This window comes from Brienomyrus brachyistius, chromosome 17 (genome assembly GCF_023856365.1).
Source record: "Brienomyrus brachyistius isolate T26 chromosome 17, BBRACH_0.4, whole genome shotgun sequence".
NCBI lineage: Eukaryota > Metazoa > Chordata > Actinopteri > Osteoglossiformes > Mormyridae > Brienomyrus > Brienomyrus brachyistius.
In genome coordinates, this window is record NC_064549.1 from 6,847,161 (window position 1) to 6,872,992 (window position 25,832).

A 25,832-nucleotide genomic window follows, 5' to 3' on the forward strand; every position below is an offset into this window, starting at 1 on the left:
AGGCACGTGGCGTGCCGGTGATATCCAGCGCAGATACGTATTCGGGATTATTAATAGTCACGCATCTGGTCAGGTAAAAATGGATTACTACATGTACAATATAATAATCTATACCATAAGTGTGTCTGCTGGGGTGTGGCATGAGTAAATGGTGTCCTGTAGTTGTGTTCTGGGCATCCAGCAACTCTGGATATAACGGACTTTGGGTATAACGGTCCCTTGAAGTCCGTTATAACGGGATTTTACTGTATTATGAAATCACAATGCAACTAAAAAGAGCTGTTATGGAAGAAAGCAAAATGTGCATCTCTCTCTAAATACAATAAGGCAAGGATGATTTTTTTTTTTTTTTTTTACAGAAACCAAAAATGCATTTACTTTGTTTTATTGATTTCAAAACAGTACAGCTATTTCAAAACACTTTTCAAAAGTACAGCACTGTACAAATTAAATTAGTTAACTGTGCATAATTCAAATATGCTATAATACAGCACAAAATATTCAATTGTATTTATATAGCACATTTTCACAACGTTACATTGTCTCAAAACGCATATTGTAATTTTGTTGCTGCATCTCAGTGGCTCATTTCTGGTGGTTTATCATAAGCTTTGATGAGTCTGTTTGTCATTGACAGAAAATGACTTGTCTTTTTCCTGGTCATGTCCTCTGTACAGGCCGCATTAGCCTCAGGTAGCTAGTTAAAAGCACACAGGTTACCACAAGGCAAAGTAGGGCAATCAAAGAAAAATAAAGAAAAAATTAAGTTTTAATTTTTCCATATGTTGTCATATTTCAAAAGACCTGAAATGAACACTGTAAGCAGACTATTTGATTACTATAAGGAAATTATTTAAACAGTATTTGCAGTTGGTCACTATATCCATGATCACTATAGCTGGTTTACACTGCATCACATTCATAATAATCATCAAGTACGATAAATTCCACAATTTTCCAATATATTATGAGTTTGCATTGTCTGCACTAAATTCTCTTTTGATAAACGATTGCATTATTGACAGACTAGCATTATTTGGCATTACTGCAGCCTTCTTTATTAGAACAGATCTGTTTTTCAGAAACTCTTCATACTCCTCACTCTTGGTTTAAGGTGAATCAAATTTGTTGTGTTGAAATATTTATCAGTAGATCCTCATTGTGAAATTTCAGCACAGCAATGTTTGCAAAATGCATTTGTAGCATTTTCCATAACGTTTTAATGATTCCACTCAGCAGATATTTCCATATCTGTTTAGTATGTGGGTGTCCAAAGCAAAACGGGTCAGCATTTTAATGGGAATTACTGGCAGTAAATATCGGCTCATTTTTAACCATAGGCCGATTGTTCCTATATCGGCCAATACCGATAGTTAGCCAGTGCCACTGGTGCTTCTCTACTTACAGATAAAACTGAACATCCACAGGAACATTTCAGAAAACATTAAGGGCATTTCAACTTTGCCAAATTAATTAGTATGTGATATTGTTTATGAAAGCGCCAACTTAGTGATAGTTTCTTTTCTGGAAAGGCGATCTGTGTCAAGGATTGTGTGTTAACACCAAAGCCTAACAAAATATCCTTTCCTAGTTAGACAACACAAATTTTCTAATTAAATGCTGTTGCAGCAGGACTGTTGGCTGTTAAACTGAATTTCTTAAAGGGCAGACATTCATAATAACAGACCATATGTTGCCTACACAATGTTTATAGACAACATAATGTCAAACATTTCACACGATATGTCCTGGGTTTGTGAAATTACTCAAAAAAAAAAAAAAAAGAAAGAAAGAGATCAGATACTCATATAATGGAAATAGCGGCTCAGTTAAATTATCCCTAAACACAAATTTCATGTAGAGGAATAATTCAGAAATTACCAACCCAGCCATCTTTTACATAAATTATTCTTTTACTTATTATTGAAACAAAAACAACAACACCGGGACAGAATATAAAAAGGACATATTAAGAAAGAATTTCAAAAGGCAAAAACAAGCTTAGAGTATTCTGTCTCACATTTGGCTTTAAATCATGCAATTATCCATTTTCATAAATGTTAGATATTGCTGAAACACAATAAGGATCAAGACTGGTATCTGACAATGCCCAAATATATTCAATAACTACAGAACTCTGGCCATAACAGCAAAGTACAGTTAACCACTCCACTACGCTCTGTTATCCTGTAAGAATGCAATACAAATAAAGTTCTAATTATATTTATACATATACATTAGTAATAAAAATGGCACAGATTTACCGGACTACAAAATCGATGTTAGAACAAACCTGAAATTGTGAGGAAAAATGTATGTATCCTAAGGAATTCTGAATTTCGATCATCAAAATCACAAGTCTCATTTAACAAACACACATTTTGCATTGTCATATCTTTACTGAACAAATGTGATCAAAGAAAACAAGCAGGCTATTCACTATTTTCAAGAATTACTGATACTTTTAAAGTCTAAAAAAGTACTAACTTGGACTCAGTATTCAAACCTCACTTGACTCTGAAAAGTTAATTAGAATCCGCAATCCACAGTTTGCTTGTCTGTACAGATGTTTGGCTATTGTTTTAATGTTCAATATTAATTTCTTTGTGGAAGCACAGCCAAAGTGCTTTGTACTTTTGGGATGGAGGTGCGACTCTAACTGTCTGGTCTCCTCACTAACCATCATCTGTGTCATCTTACACCAAATCGTTACACCAATAAAAGCTCGTTGAAAAGCAAAGTAAGTGAACCTCAAGGATGATGAGAAAAGGGTAACTTGTGTTCCATTAATGCGCCATATAAAAATCAAAAAGCCATACAATTTTTGTTACCTGCACTTTTCCAAGTATAATATCACTGGAAGACTTGGGTTTCCATCAGTCCACAGCCAGGCAGTTTACAAATGGAAGAAATTCAGCAGCGCTGCTAGAGTGTCCTACAAAGATCATTTCAAAAGGCGCACCATAAAATTTTCAAAACCACTGACAAAGAACTACAAGGAGAAAGCAAACACTGGGTAGCCAACTCTTGCACTTCATAACATCCATATTCATGAATCCATGTTCAGAAAAATACTGAGGAAGAGCACTGTTCATGTGGGGGGGGGGCAGCGGAAAAATTGCTCCGCATTTCAAGACCACCTGAATGATTCACTGCACTTCTGGAGCAATGTTCAGTGGAAAGACGATACACAAAAAAACCTTCTGGTTAATGTACACAATATTCTATTTGGAGAAAAAAAAAATGTAGAGCTCCAAGTCTTATTCCAACTGCGAAGTTTGGTGGAAGGAGTGTAATGGCGTGGGCCTGCTCTGTGCCTCAGGGTTTGGATGGCTTACAATCATTGTGAGACCAGTGATTTGCAAGTTGAAACTGGAAATTCTACACAAGTATGTCAGGGTGCCTGCCTGTGATCTAAAACTCAAGAGAGGCTGGGTCACGAAATGTGACAAAGATCCAAAAATACAGGAGTAAAGAAAGCACAGCGGCTCAAATAGAAAAAAAAAAACATTTTTTTTCAATGGTCAATTCAAATTCTATGACCTCAATCCCACAGAAATGTGACAGCATGATATCGCAAATCTGTACATGAACTGAAACAATTTTGTATAGAGTAATGGCCCAAAGTACCCCCTCACCACTGCACTGGCCACAGAAACCATTTGGTTAAGGTTATTACCAATAAAAAGGTTCCACTAGTTACCAATTCTAAGGATTCATTTAGTTTTTACAAAAATTACCTTATTTACCGAATTTGTTAAAAAATATGTGCAATGTATAATGTTTCACATGCTTGTTAAATAATAATTTGAATAAATATACTGAGATCGTAACATAAAAGATCAAAGAGCAAAACATTCACAAATCCAGATAATGCTTCATAACTTCACAAAGTTTTCTTCAACTGCTTTTAATAATGAGTCCCATGGAAGGCAGACAAATTATAATGTTGGACGAACTGAAATGGTCGTAAATGTACGGTTAAGGCTTTACTTTAAAAAAAAAACACACACACACACACACACACACACACACACACACACACACACACACACACACACACACACACACACACACACACACACACACCCTTGTGTTTCACAGTCCGGCTCAAATTTTGTCATGCGTATGTTTCGTTATCACTCAAAAGATTTGACAGCACTGTTCAGTTTTTTTAAGTTGCATTACAAGCTGTCATCTATGTTCATAAATTGTACAGAAGATTGCCTTTCCCAAAAAGTGCATGATGCAGGATACTGCCAAATGGTAAAGTAACGCCGATAATGTTCACACAGTGATGCGCGATGTAAATTTTAGAACATTTCAGACAGACAATGACTCAGATCCTATTTATACGTACGGCAACAACAATCCAGGTATAAAAATACTTGACGACCCATCATTTTTTCGACTATGCACGACAACGGATTGCATATAAAGGCGTTTTCCCCATGCAAGCGCTTTACATGTTACTGGCTAACTAGCTGCCTAGCTAACGCTCTGCGTTTAACAACGTGGGTAGCCCAGCCAGCTAGATAGCTTGCTAAAGAAACATCGCACAGCATTTTAAGCAAAGCTTAGACACAAAACCGGGTGGGAAAAAACGTTTTGGCTTTTCCATTCATCTGCTTTAAGTTATCTGCATGTCTTTTCAACTTTTTTTTCCCCTCACAGCCGACCAAGTAGTTCACAATGTACTGCACATCATAAGCAAATTTACCAAACCTGATTAGCAACCTGGCCTGCTACATAAAGATGGTCCTCTACAGTTACGTGGGCATCTATTAAATTAGGCTCTTAACAAATGCTGCTTGTTTAAACGGCATCATTTCTAATACACAAATATAAGCGAGTAAATCTTATCCAGATATAACTGCTACCAAGGTAACTGGCCTGCAACTGCAGCACACACAGTTAGCTAGCCAGCTACTTAGCTATCCTTCAACCACCTGATTGTAAAACAACTAGTCATTTAAAAACAATGCATATCTCTCACATTCACGGCATACGTGTCAGGATATTTACCGAAAAACCCTTTAACTCAGTTTATGTGTTTAACTTCGGCAGTTAATAACAAGTAATGGCTAATTCTAATCAATAAATAGCGCACAAACCTGGTGTGGCGTCGAGGCTCTCAAAACCCAGACAGCGGCAAAACCTGCTGGAACAGGGGTCTCACTGGAATATCTAGGCCTTTAGTGGTTCTCTTTGCTTTCCCAGTAAATGAAAGGGATTCAGTGAGGTTCTCTGACTTTTTTGCTATATAGAAAAACTATTGCTGGAGGATTATGGTCTTCTTCCAGCTGCAGTGTAGTGTTGTTTTCACGATCCCCAAAGTTCCTCCGTCATTTTTCACTAGTCTGCCTGCTTGCCGTTTCCCCTAGTTGATTTGTTTATACAGAAGAGTAATTTATAGCCAGATAGCTATCGCTTCCTTAAGAACGTTTTAGACAGTGGCCAACATGGCCTACATTTATTTAATGATTATAATTCTAATGATCCGTCATTCCATGCATACAATTAAAACGCATCAACATTTATAAAAAATAAAATAAAACAAACACGGAGAAAGCTTAAAAAAATCGAATCCAATTGAGACCTGACGCATAGGACGCAAACGGAGACAATACGTAGCAGCGTATGGGCAGCGTTCCGAAGTTTGGGGCGGTGCCACTAGGATTCAGAGCTTCTGATTGGCTGGTGTCAAATATATTGACGCGCCCTGAAAAAATGTCGACCGAAGAGCTTATAAACGTTAGCAAAAATTCGTTTGAGTAATGGAAGTTGGATGAGTGAGTAAGTCTGTTGCACAAGCAGATCATCATTTGGCTTCTCATCGATGGATTTACAGGAGATCGGGAAACTTAGTACGTGTCTTTCATAAGGGACACGTTTTGAACGAATAAGTAATTCGTGATTATGTAATGTTAGAAGTATGAAAGCCAGACCGTTGCAGATTTTTTTGCAAACTTTTAGCCTCTCCCAAGCTAATAATTCAATAGATCGCACAAAACAAATCGTGCCGTGCTTGGCCTATTTTATCAAGCAATTTAAATTACACTGTTCACGTATTTACTGCATATTACAGTGGGTACAACCGACTCCCAGACTAACTAATATTATAATAAATCAACTTTCCATTTCCATTCATTCGCAAGACTGGAAGTCAAGTATTTTACCAAATTACATGGCCTGTCATCTTTGTATTGTGATAGTATTTTTTACAGTACTGGGACTAGGTATTGGTGAGATATGAAGGACAAATAGTATTCTGTGTAAACATTGGTGAACCATATTAAATCAGGGGCATAAAACTACACATGCTGGTTTTCATTCTCACCGAATCATTGCCTTAATATATCGCATTATATAAATAAAACGTCACGATTCATCGTTGTGACTCAAAAAAGATGTGGGTTTACTGCGAAATGCGCAAACATCTTGATTTGCTCATAACATCCAATTTGTTGCCTTGGTGAACAAAGAGCCCAGACCTCAATCTGATTATAGGGTACTGGGCAGAATGTGAAAGAAGCAGCAGTATTGTAAAGTAGCCAGAATATGGGCACAATTTGTATTCTTCACAACTACACATTTGCCAAAAGCTTTGAATAGTACATAACGTAGGAATGTTGTATAAATCATTGCATCATGTGCAGGCTCCCAGAACCAAGTATGCTAAATATCAAAATACCAGTTATGGTATTTTTTAATTATTATTTATATTTTTGAACACTCAACAGCAGGCTGGATTTGAACTAAAAATCGGCCCTCGACTTTGGAGAAAATTTCAGCGGGGTGGGGGAATGATAACTATTGCCGAGTGATACGTTTTGTCGCCGGCTCAAATACCCATCCGCCCACTGGGTAAGAAATGTTCAGTGTGCCATATGGCCAACCCAGCCCTGCTCACCAGTAGAACATCCTAAATTCTTTGCAGCAAGAAGATGCTTAAAACATTTCTTAGAGATTTTGGTCGATGCATACATGATTGTATCACATAGTCGTACATTGATGCTGCGAATCTCCCACTCCTCCACATCCTAATGGTGCTCGATTGGATTTAGATCCAATGACTGATTAAGCCACTGAAGGATATTGAACTCATCATGTTCATAAACCAGTTTGAGATGACCATGCTAGAAGTAGGCATTAGAAGATGTGTAAATTGTGGCCATAATGAAATGTACATAAATAGTAACTATACTCATTTATGTTGTGGTATGTAGGTGACACTTGGTATTACTGGACCCAGTGTGTGCCAAGAAAACATTTCCCACACCATTATACCACCACCAGTGACCGGAACTACTGACATAAGGCACGTGGGCCCATGGATTCATGCGAAAAATCAGACCTCACCATCTGCATGTTGCAGCAGAAATCGAGATTCTTCAGATCAAGGTGACATTTTTCCGATCTTCATCTGTCTAGTTTCAGTAAGCGTGTGTCCACTGTAGTCTCAGTTACTGTTCTTTGCTGAAAGGACTGGAACCCATTGTAATCTTCTACAGCCCATCCATATCAAACATTCAATCTATATATTAATTCATACAGTTTTCAGACAATTTTATCCAATGCAACACCGAACTGTGGCAAGGTCAGACAGTCTTTGGAGCTCAGGGGCCCAATGGTGGAAGCACTTAGCAGGTGAGGTGGCTTAATTTACATTCAATCTATATATTAATTCATACAGTTTTCAGACAGTTTTATCCAATGCAACACCAAACTGTGGCGAGGTCAGACCGTCTTTGGAGCTCAGGGGCCCGATGGTGAAATCACTTAGTCAACCCTGGGATTTTAACCAGCAACCTTTCGATCACCAGCATAGCATCCCAACCCACACACACCACCTCCATATATAAATTATATTTATAGTGCTTTAAACCAGGAGTGTTGTTGCAAAGCACTTTATAGACGTCAGGGTCCAAGGTCCTCCGAGAGTAAGACTGAGACAAGGGAGGCAAGGAAAAAGTCCCTCAGAGAGAAGAAGGAGCATTTGGATGAACTAGAGTGAAAGGGAAGGCCATCCTTCTCTGTGTGGAAATGGGCAACAAAAGATCACATAATTTACTCCAAGGTAAATTCAGGCAGATGTCGGGACAGCACAGGTAAGCACGTGCTCTGGTGAGTCTACCTCGCATGGCGCCCTTTCAGGACTAACCGTCATTTCCATTCAGAACGATACAAATAAATAATGATACATTTACATGATTTTACTAATTGCATTAATACTGTACAAAGTTAGAGGTGCTGTAGATTCCCCCGCGTCCCCCCTACCTTGAGCTTTCGGTGGGGTGGCACCGACATATATAAAGAAATGAGATAACGTTCCTCCAGGACCATGGTGCAACACAGAGCAGGACAAAACAGAGCGACATCATAAATGCAGACAGGACACAAGCATAACAGTACAAATTGACAAGACAAGACAACATACAGTGCAAATTAAGGGTGGTAACAGTCTGGATACAGTATTTAAGTTACTGTATGGTAGCAGCGAAGGTTATTTGTGCAAAAATGCCGTGGTATGGAAGAGTAAGGAGTTGAGAGAGGCAATAAATAACAAATATTATTTAAGTTAATTATTAAATAATTATTATTAATAATTATTTAATATTATAAGTCCTGGGGGAGTGAATACTTTGTGAAGGCACTGTACAATAAGTTTTAATATGTATTTGGTGAATATTTTAAAGTTCTGTCTGATTTACTCGGATGCTCTTTCTTCTGCATCACAGCGATGGCCAAAAGGTAACTATTCATAAAAGGCCTTTCTTTCTTAGAAAGTGCCTTGATCTAATTCCCGGTTTTAATTCTAAAGTTATGCATTAGTACATTTAGATTACTGGAAAATTTACATAAAATCCTTTGTTAAAATACCTTTCTCAATCTGTGCGATTCTGATAGACCACATATGCCTTTTAATGCATTCTGTTTAATGTTCCACACTTAGTCAATTTAACATCTTTATTCAAATTTAAATAGCAAATGCATCCATCTCCGTACAGATTTTAATCAAAGCACATAATAGCAACAAATAAAGTACAGACTCTCAGGCAGACCTGGATGATAGTTTTATATGATTAGATTATGAATTTGAACATTTCGTAATTCATAAGCAGCATGTAAGTTTACCTTTACATCCTGACAGCTGTACTATACATAAATAACAGACATTACAATCATATAATGTTTGTTATTAATTAATGTTGCAATGTTAAGGTATACTTACATGCTGCTTATGAATGTTCTATGAATGCATTACGATTGTATTATAAAGCTGCAGTTAATGTAAAGTCCAACTGAATGTTTTGCTGTTACGGAGCATCACATTGATATTTCCTGTCAGAAAGTGCTTACCCTCCCCCTTCAACAAATTTTGTAATAGAAGAGGAAGTGTAACCAGTTTGTTAGCTTCCTGTCACTTGTACTCTGTGAAAAGGTGAACTGCTGCAACAACAATTTAATATTCACAACAGGACGGAGGGAAAACACGCAAATATATTTCATACAAAATGGTAAGGATGTTAATTCACTAGTTTGTAGTCATTCTAATTAACTGTTCTGATCTGGTCTTATTAATCATAGCCTTGCTGAAGCTGTAACTTTACTCAGCACGTCTCGTTTTCTTTTAGATTTGCAGCATACCATGATCTGGGTTCTTATGTAAAAATATCCTCACTAGTCCCATATGAAGTTTGAAGTGCAATACCGCAAAGCTGTCGGTGCAGGATGTATAAAAGCATGATGACGTGTACAACTACTTCTCTTTCTGCGTTTATACATTTTATACATTTTGCTATTGGTCGAATATTTAAAGTTGCCTTATTCCTGTATTTCTGTAGAAATAGGTTTGCGCTGAAATGTCCGTTTCGATTGAGAATCACAGATATGTAGTGTTTTTTTAAGCATAATATGAATGATTTCCAATTTACACATGCATGCTAGATTTGAAATGTTTGTTTTTGACTGATCCATTCATGATAATATTTTTTAAATTGTAAATTAGAATTTTTACCTATATCGGCATATAAAAATCCATTAACTTCCTTATGACCCATGTGCCTAATACAAGATTTATTAAGGTGAAAGTGGAAATTACACAAACAGGTCAGCTGGGAGGAAATGTTTTCTTCAGGGCAGTCATCCTCCAATAGTCTCATGGGCAGAGAGTGCGTGCACCACTGCTGTGCCCTTTCTTTCATTCTTGACCTTCTTCAGCTTTGAGTTGCACTGGCGAAGAGAGGCCATGCCCCCCCATCCAGTTTGGGGCAATTAACAGTCACCAGCCAATGCACTCAACCATGACGAAACCACTGTTTCCATAGGCCGGTGTGGTGCTGATTGCCCCCTGCTGGTGCATAGCAGCTTCCACATGGAGCACTGCCACACTATGCAGTCTTTGTGTGTACATGCATGTTGTGATAATGATCGTGCCGCTTTCCAAAGACACTTAAAACCACAATGGTGCAAGTGGTAGAGACCACATGTAAGATGTGAGTAGGTGAAACTTGTGGATGCAAATCAAATCAAAAAATAGAGTTGGCTGTAGAGGAAATGGCAAACAGGAAGAATAGATTAACACCACAATGAACCACTGTCAGAGTAACAACTGAGCAAGCGAGGGATTGTCTCTATCAAAGGATTCTGGAAGGTTCTAGGTCACACACAAAAGCAATGTCACTGCAGATCCAGCCAGTGGTGGGTGTGTTTGAAAGACAATCATTTTTAAAATCCAGTTTTGAAAACACAGCAGTGGAAACCATTTTGCTGAAAAGTTAAATATCCATACATCCATCTTCCAAACTACTTATCCTACTGGGTCACGGGGGGTCCGGAGCCTATCCTGGAAGCAATGGGCACGAGGCAGGGAACAACCCAGGATGGGGGGCCAGCCCATCGCAGGGCACATTCACACACCATTCACTCACACATGCACACCTACGGGCAATTTAGCAACTCCAATCAGCCTCAGCACGTTTTTGGACTGTGGGGGTTAGCCGGAGTACCCGGAGGAAACCCCATGACGACATGGGGAGAACATGCAAACTCCACACACATGTAACCCAGGCGGAGACTCGAACCCGGGTCCCAGTGGTGTGGGGCAACAGTGCTAACCACTGCACCACCATGCTGCCCCCAAAAGTTAAATATGATATATGAAAAGCTGAATATTCTATAGTATTACTGTGAACCTTAGATGACTGCAAAACAAGCAGATATCCACAAATACTAGGACTACTCACAACAATAATTAAATGACTTATAGTAGAAAGATTAACTATATATTTGAGAAAAGCATTGGGTTGCAAAAATATGCCGCTCACCCCTGGGTTGGAGTTTGGATAGCTCAGTACGATCAAGCGTAATTTTCTTATCTTCTTTAAAGCATCCCTCTTTCTGTCACTTCTCAAAATGATCTTATATGTTCTCTGAAGGCTTTGGAATAAGCCTCCAGATTCGCTGCCACCTTGGACTTCATAAGCAGCTCTGGAATAGTCATTTGCTGCTTTTTTAGAAAGGCAGAAGCCACCCCCCCCCCCCCCCAAAAAAAAAAAAAAAGAAAATGCAAGGTAAGTGAGAGTCATTAGTGGCTCCCATCAGTACCTGCACTGTGCACACACACACACACACACAGTAATAGATCTGAACGAAAGGGAAGGTGATGTAGAAAGTGGTGAATATGGCAAATATTTTTATATCATATAGAGATTGATGCATTATAAGGCCAAAAGTATGTGGACACAAGCTTGACCAACTCATTTCAAAACCAACAGTATTAATATGAAGTTGATCCACTCCTTCTCGCCATAATAGCCTCTGCTCTTCTGGGAAGGCTTTGCATTAGACGTTGGAACATTGCTGGTGGGATTTGCTGCCATTCAGGCGTTGGGTTATCAGGTCTCTTTTTGTGAGCTTGTTTATCCTACCACTTAAAAACTGAACTTCCAGAAGTTTTGACCTACATAATCATTTCTCTTGCAGTTGACAGATCCAGCAGGGCAGAAATGGGGCAAATCGATTCGTTGGAAGGATGGCGTACTATGGTGATTCTAAGTGGGAATTCACTAACATTTTATGGAAAACCACCCATTCTGCTACTGTTTGTTGCAGCAGATTGTGTGCTAAATTATACATGTTAATCAGCAACTCGTGTGGTTTAATTAGGCAATTCCTCTAATTAATAGGGTTGTCCACATAGTTTTTGTCATATGTATTAGAACATTATTTTCCTGCTATCCCTGCCCCACACACAAGTCCCAGCTGTCTTTCAGCTTCTGATTGACTGAACACACTTGATCCAGGTAATCAGCAGTGTGTGCGGCAGGGATAGCTGGAAAACAAGCAGGGCAGTGGGGCCTGAGGACCGAATTTGAGAACCACTGCATTAGAGACATGCTCAGGATTGTTAGGAAACAAGACCGACCGACAGACAGACAGGCTGGCAGACAGACAGAATATTGTGAAGAACCAATATGCGCTAATAAGGTATTAAAAAAGTCGACTTGACCCTGACAATTATCTATAACTGCCTAAACATTATCATCATACCAACTGCAAGTAATAGTTTTAAAGCTGTCCTTTGCAACTGCGTTACAGTACACATAAACCTCTGTTCAAATGCTCCATTGTTATAACAGGCTTTTATCTTTTTAGAAGCACATTAAAATGTTACTTGGTTAACAACTTGTGTAGTAGCTGAAAGAGGGATCTGATACAGGGTGACATCTAAGGAATGTCCTTGCTACAGGGTGGAAGCTGAGATACGATCAGCTGCTCCTCCGCTGTTGGGGAATCCATGCTGACCATTGTAGGAGATGACTGGGTTTTTTTTTTCCGCAGGCTTTAAATACTCCTCCAAATGGCTTTGAGAACTTGATTTCATTTTTGATTTCACAATGTCCATATTGAAGGCCTTTTGTACCGTAAGCCAGTGTTCCTCAAACCAGTCCTTGGGGACCCCAGACAGTCCATGTTTTGCTCCCTGGCAGCTCCTGGCAAAAATGTGGACCATCTGTGGGTCCCCAAGCACCGGGTTGAGAAGCACTGCCTAAAGCAACAAAGCAACTCCACGGCATTACTAAATGTTCTCCATATTTACTGTAGAGATGGTGCTTTTTGAAGTCTCTTTGCAAAAGATTTGAAGTTCAATTTACATTCCAAGCACTAATTTCTGATCCGAACTGCAAAAACTATACAGACGCTCCTCTACTTACGAATGAGAAACGTTCCCAATGGCCGTTCGTAGCAGCCAGAAGTCGTAGTGGGCAGAATTGGCCCGCAGAAAAAAAAACTGATGTTGCGGACAGGAAACCCCAATGAACCCCAGGAAAGCCCAATGAACACAATTTGGACGTACAGTCCTCTTCGTTCGTATTTCTGAAAGTTCATAAGTTGAAAGTTCGTAAGTAGAGGAGCATCTGCAGGCTATTTTGCCAAATTCGAAATGAAAAATATGCTGGCGAGCTTTTGCAGTTATAAAATTCAACAATGTATTAATGGAAAGATAAAAGGTTTCCAACGGGCAATTTCCTGAGACGAAGCATATCCCAAAAGGAACGCTATTCCACTGCGGAGCAGTCTGGTACAGTACCATGCGTACGAGTAGGAAGCATTTAAATTTGTACTCTTCTGTCATGGAATGAAGTTTGGCCCCCATAACTTCACTTGTTGTGTAATACCAATTCTGTAGCAGACATTATGTTTATCCCCATGAGTGTCAACGATTGTAACAATACGTGTTACACGGTACCTTTCTCTCTTATGCTCTCCTTTACTGTATGTGTTGTTGGCCAGGCTGATTCCCTGGTTGTGTGTGAGGTGGAGGACAGTCTTCTGGAAAAGCTGAAACGGTTCAGATTCCGTAAAGAGACCAGCAACGCTGCCATCCTGAGTAAGTGTCATCCACGTGGATTTGATATCAATAATGCATGCGTTTGGTCATTAATTAACACAGTTATGTAGGAACAGGGGAATGAAGTCTGTCACGGTTTTTTTTTTGCCCTGTAGAGAATACTGCGTGGGTTGTATACTCCATAACATTGCATGTCAATATTTATAATGCTGCAAATTAAAGGCTGTTTATGTATGGATAAACAAAACAGATTCCTCATTAAACTTTTAAAAGTTTAACTAATGAAATTTAGAAACAATCTGTTGTTTGAAATCTAGAATAAATTATGTATGCTTTATCCTTTTAGTGAAAATTGATAAAGAGAAGCAGTTAGTGATCCTAGAGGAAGAGTATGAAGTAAGTATTTTGATCCAGTTATTATTTTTCAGAAAATTGAAATTAGTATTAATCGGGCTAATTATCTATGGAATGTTCCTGAACTCAATTCTATATCAGTATCATAACACATTTTTAACCGAAGCACATTGCACAACACTAAAATGACGCAACAGCATACACTGGAAACTGGAAAAAAAAAAAGATGAAATATTTTTACTGCAACATTTCTAAATAGATTCTGGGACCAAAGTCATATGAAGGGGCAACTAACGCTTTACCTTTCAGGATATCTCTCTGGATGATCTGAAGAACGAACTTCCGGAGAGACAACCAAGATATCCTTCACCATAAAGAATAGGAGTGTATTCGGGATAAGGAATAAATTCAAACAAAATCCTAATCTTGGATAACCATATATCAAGACATGGGCAGTGAACGAAAATTAATATGTATTGTTCTGGTTTAGCAACTAATTAATGGACTGGTTTCTGATGCAAATCCAGTTTTCTTCCCTTCCCCTTTAAAAATACTACTAAGCTCCATTACAGAAAAGGATTATGTTAATATCACCCAGCTCCCGAGCTCCACTTTACCCCAGAGATGTCAAATTAGGTTGTGCTGGACAATGTTATTTTTTTGCCTCAAACAGATGTCACCAAATTAAGAGGGTCGGAATAGCTGTATTCACAGTTTACAAATTAAAAAACAAAAGTTATTTATTGCAAAATGCAGTGTTAAGCAAATTATCCTCTGCATAACTAAATATCAGATTCGATTTCAAAGACTGGCTTGTTTGGATGACTGTAAAGTCCTTTTATATCTTTGGATGTGTCCCTGCGTGCCACATTCTTGGTATTCCATTCAGCATTCTAATAACGATCTCCATGTGGTTTGACTCCAGAATAGCCTCCTGTCCATTTAAGCAATAGGATGACATTTTCCATGTGCCCTCTACATCAGTGACTGGTTTTACTTGCAGGGTGAAAAGCTCTTCAATCTTGTGCTCGTCAAATAGCCTTCAAAAGAAACCAGTTGTATTTATGTCTGCAATATTAAAAAACAAACCATGGCATCCGTTTTGTTAGTGCTTACATGTCAAATAGACGACTCACAAAGTCCCCTAGATTTTAGATAGATAGATTTAGATCCTATGACAGGGTGATATGCGGCACGGTAGGCAGTCCTGGCACCTCACACTACCAGATCCAGGGGTTTAAATCCCACCCGTTGTGTGTGTGTGTGTGTGTTTGTGTGTGGGGAATTCACATGTTCAGCCTGTTACACAGGTAAATTCTATAATGATTCATTGAATCAAAGATGAATTCATCATTCTATCCCTTACTTGGAAGAATCCATTTATAATCCTTCACTTAAACCACACATTCATTGTGTACAGCTATAAGTACACTCATGCAGATGGCAGAATTTCCTACCCTCTGTGCTTTATCTTCTCAAGTCCTGTGGGTAAGTGTTCCGTTCAAACCTGATTAAATAAAGCGTCCAAACATCTCATAAAAACTTTCAACATGCCTATTAAGTTACGCTGTCAGCGTGATATATATCTTTGCTGTTCTTCTTTTATTTGATTTGAAAACTGATCCCAAGAATAAGATGAGATTTGTTTTGTTATTCTACACAGGTTGTAAGCCTGAGCAGCAGATGATGTACGCAGGTAGCAAAAACAGGCTGGTCCAGGCTGCAGAGCTCACAAAGGTATATCACCGTGGCCGCTTACCGACAACTCAAATGAAACCTTTAGTTTTAAGTTAAAAGACAATTCCTTCACCATCATGTAACCGCAAAAACACTTTTGGTCGTGCTTGTGTTCAGTTTCTAATCTTGGGTGATATTTAATAAACAGCACTATGTAGAAGCCTTCAGCAAATAATACATTCACTGCTATTTATCTGGGTAGTGAGTTTATATTTGCTCAGAAAACACAACAATTTAGCTAAATTTAACATCAGAACAAATACAAAACAGATGTCACTGTTTGCAAATTTTCAAACAGTAACAATTAAAAACTATCACTTTCATGTGCTTTCCAAAAAGTTGCACCCCAGCCATTCTATGTATTTATTAAACTCCACTACCAACTCTATTCATTAATCCATCCATCCATCCATTTTCCAAACCACTAATCCTACTGGGTCACGGGGGGTCCGGAGCCAATCCCAGAAGCAATGGGCACGAGGCAGGGAACAACCCAGGATGGGGGGCCAGCCCATCGCAGGGCACACTCACACACCATTCACACACACATGCACTCCTATGAGCAATTTAGCAAATCCAATTAGGCTCAGCATGTTTTTGGACTGTGGGGGGAAACCGGAGTACCCGGTGGAAACCCCACGACGGCATGGGGAGAACATGCAAACCCCACACACGTGACCCAGGCGGAGACTCGAACCCGGGTCCCAGAGGTGTGAGGCAACAGTGCTAACCACTGCACCACCATGCTGACCCTCTATTCATTAATCAAATTAGTTAAATGTCTCAGTGAGGTATTGATTAGCCAAACATGGTGTGTTAACAAATCAAAAATATCTGGGAGTATTCTTCGTAGTCTTTTGCAACGTTCTAGATAATTATCTGCTTTTTGCCAACCACTATATTTAAATCCTTACAAAGTACAGTAAAAAATAGCTATGCCACAATATGACCATATTCACAGTTCAGTGTTTCTTGCATTTTCGTCTCCCTCTCATCATAGGTGTTTGAGACCCGAAACGCAGATGACCTTTCAGAGGAATGGCTGCGAGAGAAATTGTCTTTTTTCCGTTAATGTGAATGTTTAAAACCCTTACAGTTAAAACTGGGTATTGAAGAAAAAAAAAAACTTGTTAAACCTCTGTGAAGGAAGTTTATGGCATTATAGCTAAAACAGATGAATGGGTTGTATTTGTATAGAAAATATGTTAAATGGGGGGGGGGGGGGGGGGGGGGAGACTTGTATTAAGCATTTTTTTTCCCCAGAATAAAACTTCATGACTACGTTTTATCTTTCCCCTTTAATTACAATAAAAAATGCATGCTAGGGAATCAGAAATTATACTACAGTAATAAGATACAAAATTACAATACAATATTTATGGGAATTTGGATAAGGAAATGCATTAACACCAGTCTGTTTCATTCTGGACTTCAAGAAAATTGACCAAATCCAGTCAAGATCATCAAAAGAGTCACCTTTTCCACTTACTGTATAGTGAGTCAACCATGTTCTGGTTATATTTTGTTATGAATGGGGGTTTAAAACAAAAGTGAATGATTTTCTTCTTCCCAGAAATGAGCACAAATAGTACCTAAGTTGCAGAATAGACTGACTACCTGCAAATGTGAAATAAGCTAGTGCTGTGAGGGGTATTCAAATGAACGTCAAATTACAAATGAATGGCAGGGAACGTGGCTTGCCTACACAGAACAGCCTGTGAAATTCCTAAAAGAAACTCAACATAGCCAGCCAAAAAGAAAAGCCTACCAGTCAATGTCGAATCCAGCGAAAACATTTAACTGTACACTGACCATTTAAAGAGAGAACTAACAGAGGTAGAGGCCCCAGTCTAAGTTAGGATTGAGCTGGACTAAGGCCTGGCGTTTAACTGTACAGTGCCATACCTGTGAACCCTCACTCACTGTCACTGCCTTCACTGGAATCTGAGCCTTGCTCACTGCCACTGTGCTGACCACCGTCTGAATGCTCACTGCTGCTGAGGGCCGGCGAAGCACTGCGGCTCTTCGTGCCGCCTCCCTCCTCCTCTTCACTCCCACTACCCTCCCCGCTGCTTCGATTCTTGGCATCGTCCTCATCGCTGTCGTCGTCGCTGCCAAAGATCTCCTCTTCGTCGCGCATCTCCCGAGCCTGACGCTCATCCCCACTTTCGCTGCCGCTGCCACTGCCCCTCCTTCTCTGCTTGGCCCCCTCTTCCTCCTCGTCTTCCTCCTCGTCTTCTCTCCTCGGAGCAACATCCTCATCTTCCTCACGGTCTGACTCACTGCCCGAGTTCTCTCCTTCACTTTCACTCTCTCTCTCTTTATCATCACCTGTGGGGGCACAAAGTAACAACAAAGTTAGAAACCACACACACACACACACACACACACACACACACACACACACACACACACACCTCCATCCAATTCTCCTACTAAGCCTGGCCATATCCATCCATACTCCCAAATTTCCTGATGTCAAGCAGTAGGGCTAGGTGGTTACCAGCTGCAGAATATAAACCTCACTCCTGTTTTTGAGCTAGATACTGTGACATCTTCGTGGGCAAATGTGACTGTATAACCTATAATCCGCAGTGCCAAATTATTACACTTACACGCATATCAAATTGCCTACAGATTTTAATTCAGTGATTTAAATTTAAGACTGTGCAGGATGCAGGAAGTCTTAAGACCACCTTAAGACTTCCTTGCTCAGCCACACATTTGATAGTTTAATGGAAATTATCTGTGGGTTCAAGGAAAGATATAGCTATAGAGGCCATGCGTTGTTAAAGCACAGTCATTAATCCCGGGAGTGTGCGCCATACTCTTCCAATATGAAATAATCAGAACGTGCCTTATAAGGAATTATGCTGAAACCTGTATACGAAAAATGCCCATTTCAACAATCTTCTACCGACTTCCTACACAGAAGGCCATCGTATGATAATATGCAAATGTTAAAATGGTGTATCAACAAAGTTGTTACACTAATGCGGTTGCTACAGTGATGCTTTTTCAGAGATACGCAAAATATACATTATGCAAAATATACAATATACATTATGACAAGTCTATCACAAATGGGCACGTGCCATAATTAGTATAATTAACTAGTAGTAAATGACAGGGTAAGAGGGCCTGTTATTTAAATTGGTATTCTTAAGATGAGCACTGAAAAAAGGCTTAGACCTTCAAAATAATTCAATTATACGGAAAACATATAAAATTGAAAAATCTGAAATTATAGCTTTTTTTAACCTTGTAACGTCACTGTTAACATTAAGCATTTCATTTGTCGCAATAACCGCATTAGGAAAATTGGGAATGTATACATTATGTTTTACAGCCTTACTTTGCAGAGACTATTTTATTTGAACTCAACACTTTCACCAAGTTAGAATAGGATACAGCCCCTTGTAAGAGAGAATGTTACATACTACATGTATAATAAAAATCGTTAATGGTTAAGTATAAGATCAGACTAAGAGGATTCCGATTGATTCTAAAAATAATTTTAAAAATCCCTATAATCAATGTTTCAAGGTTTTCTGCAGGATTCAACAAGTTGTATTTAAACTTTTTAAAGATATTTTTAAGTCATAAGATCTTGTTCACATCCATTCTGGCAGAAAAGCATGAAGAATAATGAAGGAAAATCAGTCCCAGAATTAGTCGCGGAGTAAATTCATTCACATTCAACATGAACATTTTTTTTTTTAATGAGAGGAGACTCCACAATAGCCCACGCAGCGGAACGTGACACACTAGCTGAGAGGCTCTGATAAGTTCTTACCAGAAACCCAACTATAATGGCACAAATTACTATTTGTGCAAAAAAAAAAGACTCCCGTAGACAGGTGGTGTCATAAATAATAAATACTGATATACTTACCAGAGTCCTGCAAGTCCTTCTCCAGGTCCATATCTTCTTCCTCATCTTCAGGCTCATGATTCTCCAGCTGAGCCTTACGAGCTTCCTGTAGACCAAGAGAGGGAGACACTGAGCACACGCCGGCCGCCCCGACACCGGAGCCAGAGAGACGGAAGAGAAGCAGGCACCTGAGCCTCGAGTTCCTTCTCGTTCATGTCACGATGCTTGCACACCAGCACAGCATTGGTCGTGGACTGGGCCCCAGCCTTGGCTCTCCTCTTGCTCAGTCGCACCCTGTAACACAGATGCAGGTTCTGTGAGCTTCCACCCATCTCAGCTACAAAGCACTTCTGCAAAGTGGGGCGTGTCAAGCTGATTTAGGTACACTGACGTTTCATCAATTGTTGTCCAAAGCAAAACATGACAAAGAATCAACCGAACTCATCATCGACTGGCTACCAGAGGTAATATTGTCCACACGCCAAACCTCGCGATCCACAGGACACACCATGTACTCACCTGGTTTCCAGCTCATTGTAGTATACACCATCCCCATCTCTAAAGATGAAGAAGTAATTCTCTTCATAGCCCTTACTGGCCTTGTTTTTCACGTTCCAGTTATATTCTCGAGCAATCTTGTACTCGTACCTACGAAAAGAAAATACTTTAATGAGATGTTTACAGTTCATGAACATAAGTCTGTGACTGTTGTATCTGTATTAAGCTACAAGGAACCATTAGAAATGCCACAAAATATACAGGTGCACAAGTCCATTTCTATTAACAATAAAGAGTCTAATCGGTTTCCAAACCGAAAACACAACTCAATAGTGCAGAACCGAATGAACCCATTTCAGAAACGGCATCTTTTGAATGCTTACGGTTCTGAATGCTCCATATGAAAAGTGACACGGAACAAAATCTTCAAACCATAAATTAACCGGCAAGTATGGAACGTCACTCACACTTCCTCTGGCATGTAGTCCAAGTCCTCCTCAAAGTCTCTCTTGCGCTTCCGCATAGTATCCTCATTAGGTAGGAAATAGGCCACAAACTGGTTGCCTTCTTCATCCATCATGCCCCTTAGTAAAGAACAGTTAATAAAATTTAAGATACAGGCTGTTACAGTTAAAAACTACAGATGTATGCATATATTAAACAGTGTGTGTGTGTGTATACATAATATATATATATTTTTTTCTTTCTTCAATTTATTCTATATAGCGCCTTTCATAACAGAGTGGCCCCACAGCATTTACATGGGCGTGGTGAGATACATTTCAACATCATTAAGACAGAATAACACAAAAACAGAAAAAAGAAAAAAAATTAAAAGAAAGAAATCCACATATTATAATAAATGAAACTACTGCATTCCCTCCGTTTTTTGCTCAGGGATAGTTGGAATTGCTTGTGATTGCTTGGTACTTCCCTGCACTCAGAATCCATAAAACGCACTAACAAGAACACTTACCGACTTCAGATAAGGAACCTAAAAATTGGGTAAAAGCAATGAGAATGAGTACATAGTACACAGGTTTTCGTACCTGATCATAGCCTGGGACATCATGTCAACTCCAGCAGGCCCTGAAATGTCTTTGGGAGCCGGATCTGAATCAAAGATAACCTGAGCACATGGGTTGATCCACATCTAGGAGAAGAGGGGGGGGGAAACATATATTCAAATATCAGCATGTTTTCAACCTACTCGTCTACGTCCTGATTCCAATACATTTCAGGCGATCTGCACCAAACAAGACTCATCTCTTCAATTTTCATCAAGTTCTTTGAACACACAAACCTTTTTTTTCCTTTTTAACAAACAATAAATTGCGGCAATTACTTCAACCACAGCTCTGCATTATTTGTAATTTAGTCTCACACACACACTGGTGGTTATTAAGATACAACTTAGGAAAAATGCCTTTACCTCTCTACATATAATAAAAGTACCAGAAAAAAACCGGCAAGGAAAAACAATGTTTTAGAAGATGTGCAAAAGGCAAAGCTTATTATTTTTACGTTTAATTACATGCTTAATACTTAAAATGTATCCATATCTTTCTGCTATATGTGTATTTCACCATTAAAACATAACTGAATTAAAAATGTAACTTTATTAGATAATCAATTATGTTGTTAAAATGATTTGCTTAATGGTTTTTATATCAGTTATTTGGGATAAAGTTAACAGCAAAAGTAACATTTTAACTTAAAGAATATATGTTTATTCTGTACGTCTAGCAAATATGGGTCTGCAAATCTCTTGTGCCAAAAGGGTATGCAAATTTTGTATTGCCATTTACTTTTGCCATTTTAAGCTACGAAAACATAACCACTCACCTTGAAGTCAGGAAACACAGGTAAGACTTCCAAAGGCACGACTCTGGGCTTACTGTAGTGTTGTGCAATCTGTCACATTGAAAGGACACAAAACACCATCGCTGGTTACTCTACATACAAACGTAACAAATGTTTAACATTACGACTAAAGTCGGAACCAATGCAGCAATAAAGAAAATTTGTCTATTTTATTGCAAAACAAAATTATAAATCTTACTGTTTTCTGAGCGTCCTCAAAGGTCTTCTCGATGGCTGAAATCTGGCTATCCCTGTCCTTGTAAATCTCTTCTTCGGTGAATTGCTGTTTGACAGAGACACCGATCCTGAAAGATAGAAAAACACACAAAAATGTACCAACATTCTACTCTTGCCTGCAATCCGGAAAACTGACTCTAAAGCGTTTACTTACTTGACCTCAACCTTCTCGTTGGAGATGCCGTATCGGTTAAATTCAGTTGATATGTACTCTGTCTTCCTCATCCATGGGACAACTTTGGCATGCTGCTGTGATCTGTGTTTCAAAAGTAAAACGTTAACAAGTAGCTGCTGCACCCACCTTTGCTTAATTTACTCTCACGTCAGGTTACATTTTCAAGGCTACATTTAACAGTTGAGCACTTACCGTTTAGAGCTGGATGGAGCTTGGATGTCTTCTTCCAATAACTTTTCATCAGCAGGGTCCAAAAGAACTAAAACCATCACAACAGATTACTAGAATTCAAGAAAGCAAGAACACATAATAAAGGAGAAACAAAAGTCTAATTCATACACCAGAAAAACAGATTTCATTTGTGGTTTATAAGTACAGAGAAAAGAAAACCTCTTACAAAATATTTTACAGTATTGATGCAGTGAAACACCATGTGCAATCCTGCCATGCTGAAGATCCAGATTCTTCCGTTGATAGTGCAGGATTTTCACACATGTTCCATAACTAGTCACTGGCACTTACAATAGTGACAATACTTTGCAGCAGGTGTATATGATGACAGGCTTTCAGCTTGTAGAATATATACATAGGAAACGTCACATTTCCTCATGCCCTCCCCAGGTATCTTACTGTTGGGATCAATCCGGTAGGTGTCGGGGTTGATGAGATCTATGGTAACTCCGAGATCTGGCTCAGTCAGCAATTCATGCTTATGTTGTTTCTCCAGGGAAGTTGCTTTATACTGCACAAACCTACCACAAAATAAACATATTCAATAAAATTGCTTTAGGTTCAGTGTCCCCAACCCCTCTCCTTGCATCAAATAAAATCTGCAAAATTTTAGCCATGTAATAACCTTGTTTACCCCAAAATATAAATATCAAAAATATTCCCAAAAGTTAAACAAAATATTCCTCAGTTCCATAGATCCATATGCTTAAATGTCTAACTGTTTAGATTATATTCAATGCAAAAACAAAAAAAGACCAGTTACTCTTTATTCTTTAAGACTAATAATTCTCATGGACTGCTTGGCAAAAACAAAACCTAGAAGACTCATTCAAGTGCATTCTAAAAACACACATGTCCAGTGTAGACATACGTGTGTGTGTGTGTGAGCACACCTCATATGTCCATGTGCATACATAGGTAGATGTATGATTGCTGTTGGCCTCTCTCAACACTCCAGATGTATTCATTTCCAATATGTATTTACAAAATATTAATAAGACAAATTGGAGAATTCTGCTTGATATCTTCCCCACTGTTTAATACACCGATGAAACCTGGAAATGGAAGATTAATAAGGCTTTGCTACCTGTGCTGGTCAAAGGGATATGTGATGAACTTTGGGTCGAATGGAATATCAGGAAGGCTGTTGCAGTATTTCACACGGCACACGACTCCAGACCTGACCATTAATGCAAAGGAAAATAGCAAAGCAATGCACAACATCACAAGAATGCAATGACGGTTCTTGAAGAGTACATTTAACTCCAGTAAATTAAACGTCTTACACAAATAGACCAGGACAACCCATTGGCCTACCGAAAATCATTATATTCAAAGTACTTGGACTAATTGACAGGAAAATTGTACTAAGTGATAGGAAAATAAATAAGAACAGTTTTTTTTAAGTTTAGTTAAATAACCAATAATTGATTACAATAAATTTATATAATCAAAAGCAAGAAGTTAGAAACATTGCAGAATTAGCCCTAACACAAAACACATCCACTAAGATGAACGGCTATGCATCCACAATTATAGATATCTGGAATCCTTACTCGTACTAGTAAAAACTATTTTTTTACGAAATAAGAGTTATAATTTTTACTAGTGAAATTTAAATTATGCCGAGTGGGTCTTCTCCTGTTAAAAGACTATTTGGCTTGTCATACAAACTGTCCAGTAATCGGGATAAATTGAAATCAACAAAAATACGACACTAATCAAATTAAGTAGCGAGCAAATTACAAAATAATTTAGACGGGACTTACCTTTCTGGAACGGTTCTGTGTGAAGTACTCCTAAGAAGAGAAGTAAGACGTAAAACAGCTACTCTCCAACATTCCGATAAACAAATGTTCAAACGAGCCAATCTTTTTTGTTTTAGTTTTATTTACTGTACATTTTACAGTAAATGGAAATGTTTAACTTAAAGCATTTCACCACATAGCAGTGCAGTTCATGATTATGTGACAAATAATACTGGAATACTACTGTGTGCAACAAATGGGGAGTAAAGTTCAATGATGGGTACAGACTCAACGAGATACTTCAAAATATTCCACAAATCTAGGTTGCCAAAGAAAACACGAACCCAAATATTTTCTAATTATTGTGTCCTTATTTATAACTGGTCTACCGCTAATTATGCTAAGCACCACCAAAAACAAGCAAAACGAAATCCGTGATGCCATTTACAAAACGACTCCGGAGGACCCGCAAACCTTTCAAAGGGACAGCGATGTCATGTGCATAGCTTCGCCTACCTGTGCCCGTCTTCTCGCTGCGCTTGGGTCTGGATTGTTGGCGCCATGTTAAAAAAAAAATACAAAAATTTACCGTACGATGATATATATTCCAATATAAGTGCAGGAAAATACGAGCTGAACCTAACCCATAAAGTTCTCTTTCCCCTCTTTTAGTTTTGCTTCCGTTCTCATGTTGGGGTCCTTTGCGTGTGTGGGTAGCTCACAAAATTGCCTGAATAAAATTTGACAGGTTGAACGTTTGCTTATAGTGTCACATAATAATAGGCGATTGTTGTTTGTCTTACATTTTAAAGTGAGCTGACATTTATTTATTTCTGACACTTCTGTCACAGCGACGTACATTGGAGGGAGCATGGTCAGCCAGTCCCTGGAGCAATTTAGGGTTAAGGGTCTTTCTTAAGGGCTCGGTGGTGACGTCACTCTGCTGGACACGGGATTTGAATCGGTGCGCTTCTCATCGAAAACGCAGTTTTAACGCGCTGGGGCGTCCACCGTTCCAATGTATTTAACATTTAATAAAGGGCACTAAACACATTCCTCAAGATATTTTTGCCGCAGTCGTTGGTCTGTGGATGTACATGTAATGGTGTTGACATATATTGAATCTTGTCTTGATTAGACTTCTGTTGTCTATATATTAACGTATTAGATATATTCTGTTTGTCTTTATTCCACTGAACTTTTTTTTTGTTTAAATATTTTAATATTACACACTATTTGGCGTTTGGATTTTTATCT

At 38.8% G+C, this 25,832-nt stretch overlaps 3 protein-coding genes across 4 annotated transcripts in view; 1 reads left to right on the forward strand and 2 right to left on the reverse strand.

The window, feature by feature from the left end:
- The window catches only part of LOC125711971 (protein Smaug homolog 2), a 32,389-nt gene extending 26,744 nt beyond the window's left edge, over window positions 1-5,645 (reverse strand). For both annotated transcript variants that reach the window (XM_048981525.1, XM_048981524.1), the window contains exon 1: window positions 5,115-5,645. The gene's annotated coding sequence lies outside the window, so the exon portion shown is untranslated. The remainder of the gene's footprint in view (window positions 1-5,114) is intronic.
- Window positions 5,646-9,373: 3,728 nt separating this feature from the next.
- Window positions 9,374-17,177, forward strand: LOC125711979 (glia maturation factor gamma-like). Its single transcript, XM_048981544.1, has 7 exons — window positions 9,374-9,521; window positions 13,801-13,897; window positions 14,205-14,254; window positions 14,522-14,571; window positions 15,618-15,700; window positions 15,876-15,949; window positions 16,950-17,177. Exons 1-7 carry the CDS (start codon window positions 9,519-9,521, stop codon window positions 17,019-17,021), a joined length of 429 nt encoding a protein of 142 aa, XP_048837501.1. The 5' UTR covers window positions 9,374-9,518; the 3' UTR covers window positions 17,022-17,177.
- Window positions 17,178-17,228: 51 nt separating this feature from the next.
- paf1 (PAF1 homolog, Paf1/RNA polymerase II complex component) lies at window positions 17,229-25,290 on the reverse strand. Its single transcript, XM_048981534.1, has 14 exons — window positions 25,092-25,290; window positions 24,597-24,626; window positions 23,915-24,007; window positions 23,227-23,348; window positions 22,789-22,855; window positions 22,576-22,677; window positions 22,384-22,489; window positions 22,167-22,235; window positions 21,371-21,474; window positions 20,789-20,905; window positions 20,343-20,471; window positions 20,012-20,117; window positions 19,845-19,929; window positions 17,229-18,280 (listed from the first exon to the last, which is right to left on the reverse strand). The coding sequence occupies exons 1-14, from the start codon at window positions 25,136-25,138 to the stop codon at window positions 17,865-17,867; spliced, it is 1,593 nt and encodes a 530-aa protein (XP_048837491.1). The 5' UTR covers window positions 25,139-25,290; the 3' UTR covers window positions 17,229-17,864.
- Window positions 25,291-25,832: the final 542 nt, after the last annotated feature.

What these genes read in the sequence shown, in the direction of transcription:
- LOC125711979 (XM_048981544.1), top strand. An exon ending in CAGCAACGCTGCCATCCTGA is followed by an intron (nt 13,898 to 14,204) that starts GTAAGTGTCATC and finishes TTATCCTTTTAG; the next exon opens with TGAAAATTGATAAAGAGAAG. An exon ending in TATCTTCTCAAGTCCTGTGG is followed by an intron (nt 15,701 to 15,875) that starts GTAAGTGTTCCG and finishes TATTCTACACAG; the next exon opens with GTTGTAAGCCTGAGCAGCAG.
- paf1 (XM_048981534.1), bottom strand. Translation starts at nt 25,138, where the DNA reads ATGGCGCCAACAATCCAGACCCAAGCGCAGCGAGAAGACGGGCACAG. An exon ending in CAGCGAGAAGACGGGCACAG is followed by an intron (nt 24,627 to 25,091) that starts GTAGGCGAAGCT and finishes TTCTCTTCTTAG; the next exon opens with GAGTACTTCACACAGAACCG. An exon ending in GAAGGACTTGCAGGACTCTG is followed by an intron (nt 18,281 to 19,844) that starts GTAAGTATATCA and finishes GTGCCCCCACAG; the next exon opens with GTGATGATAAAGAGAGAGAG.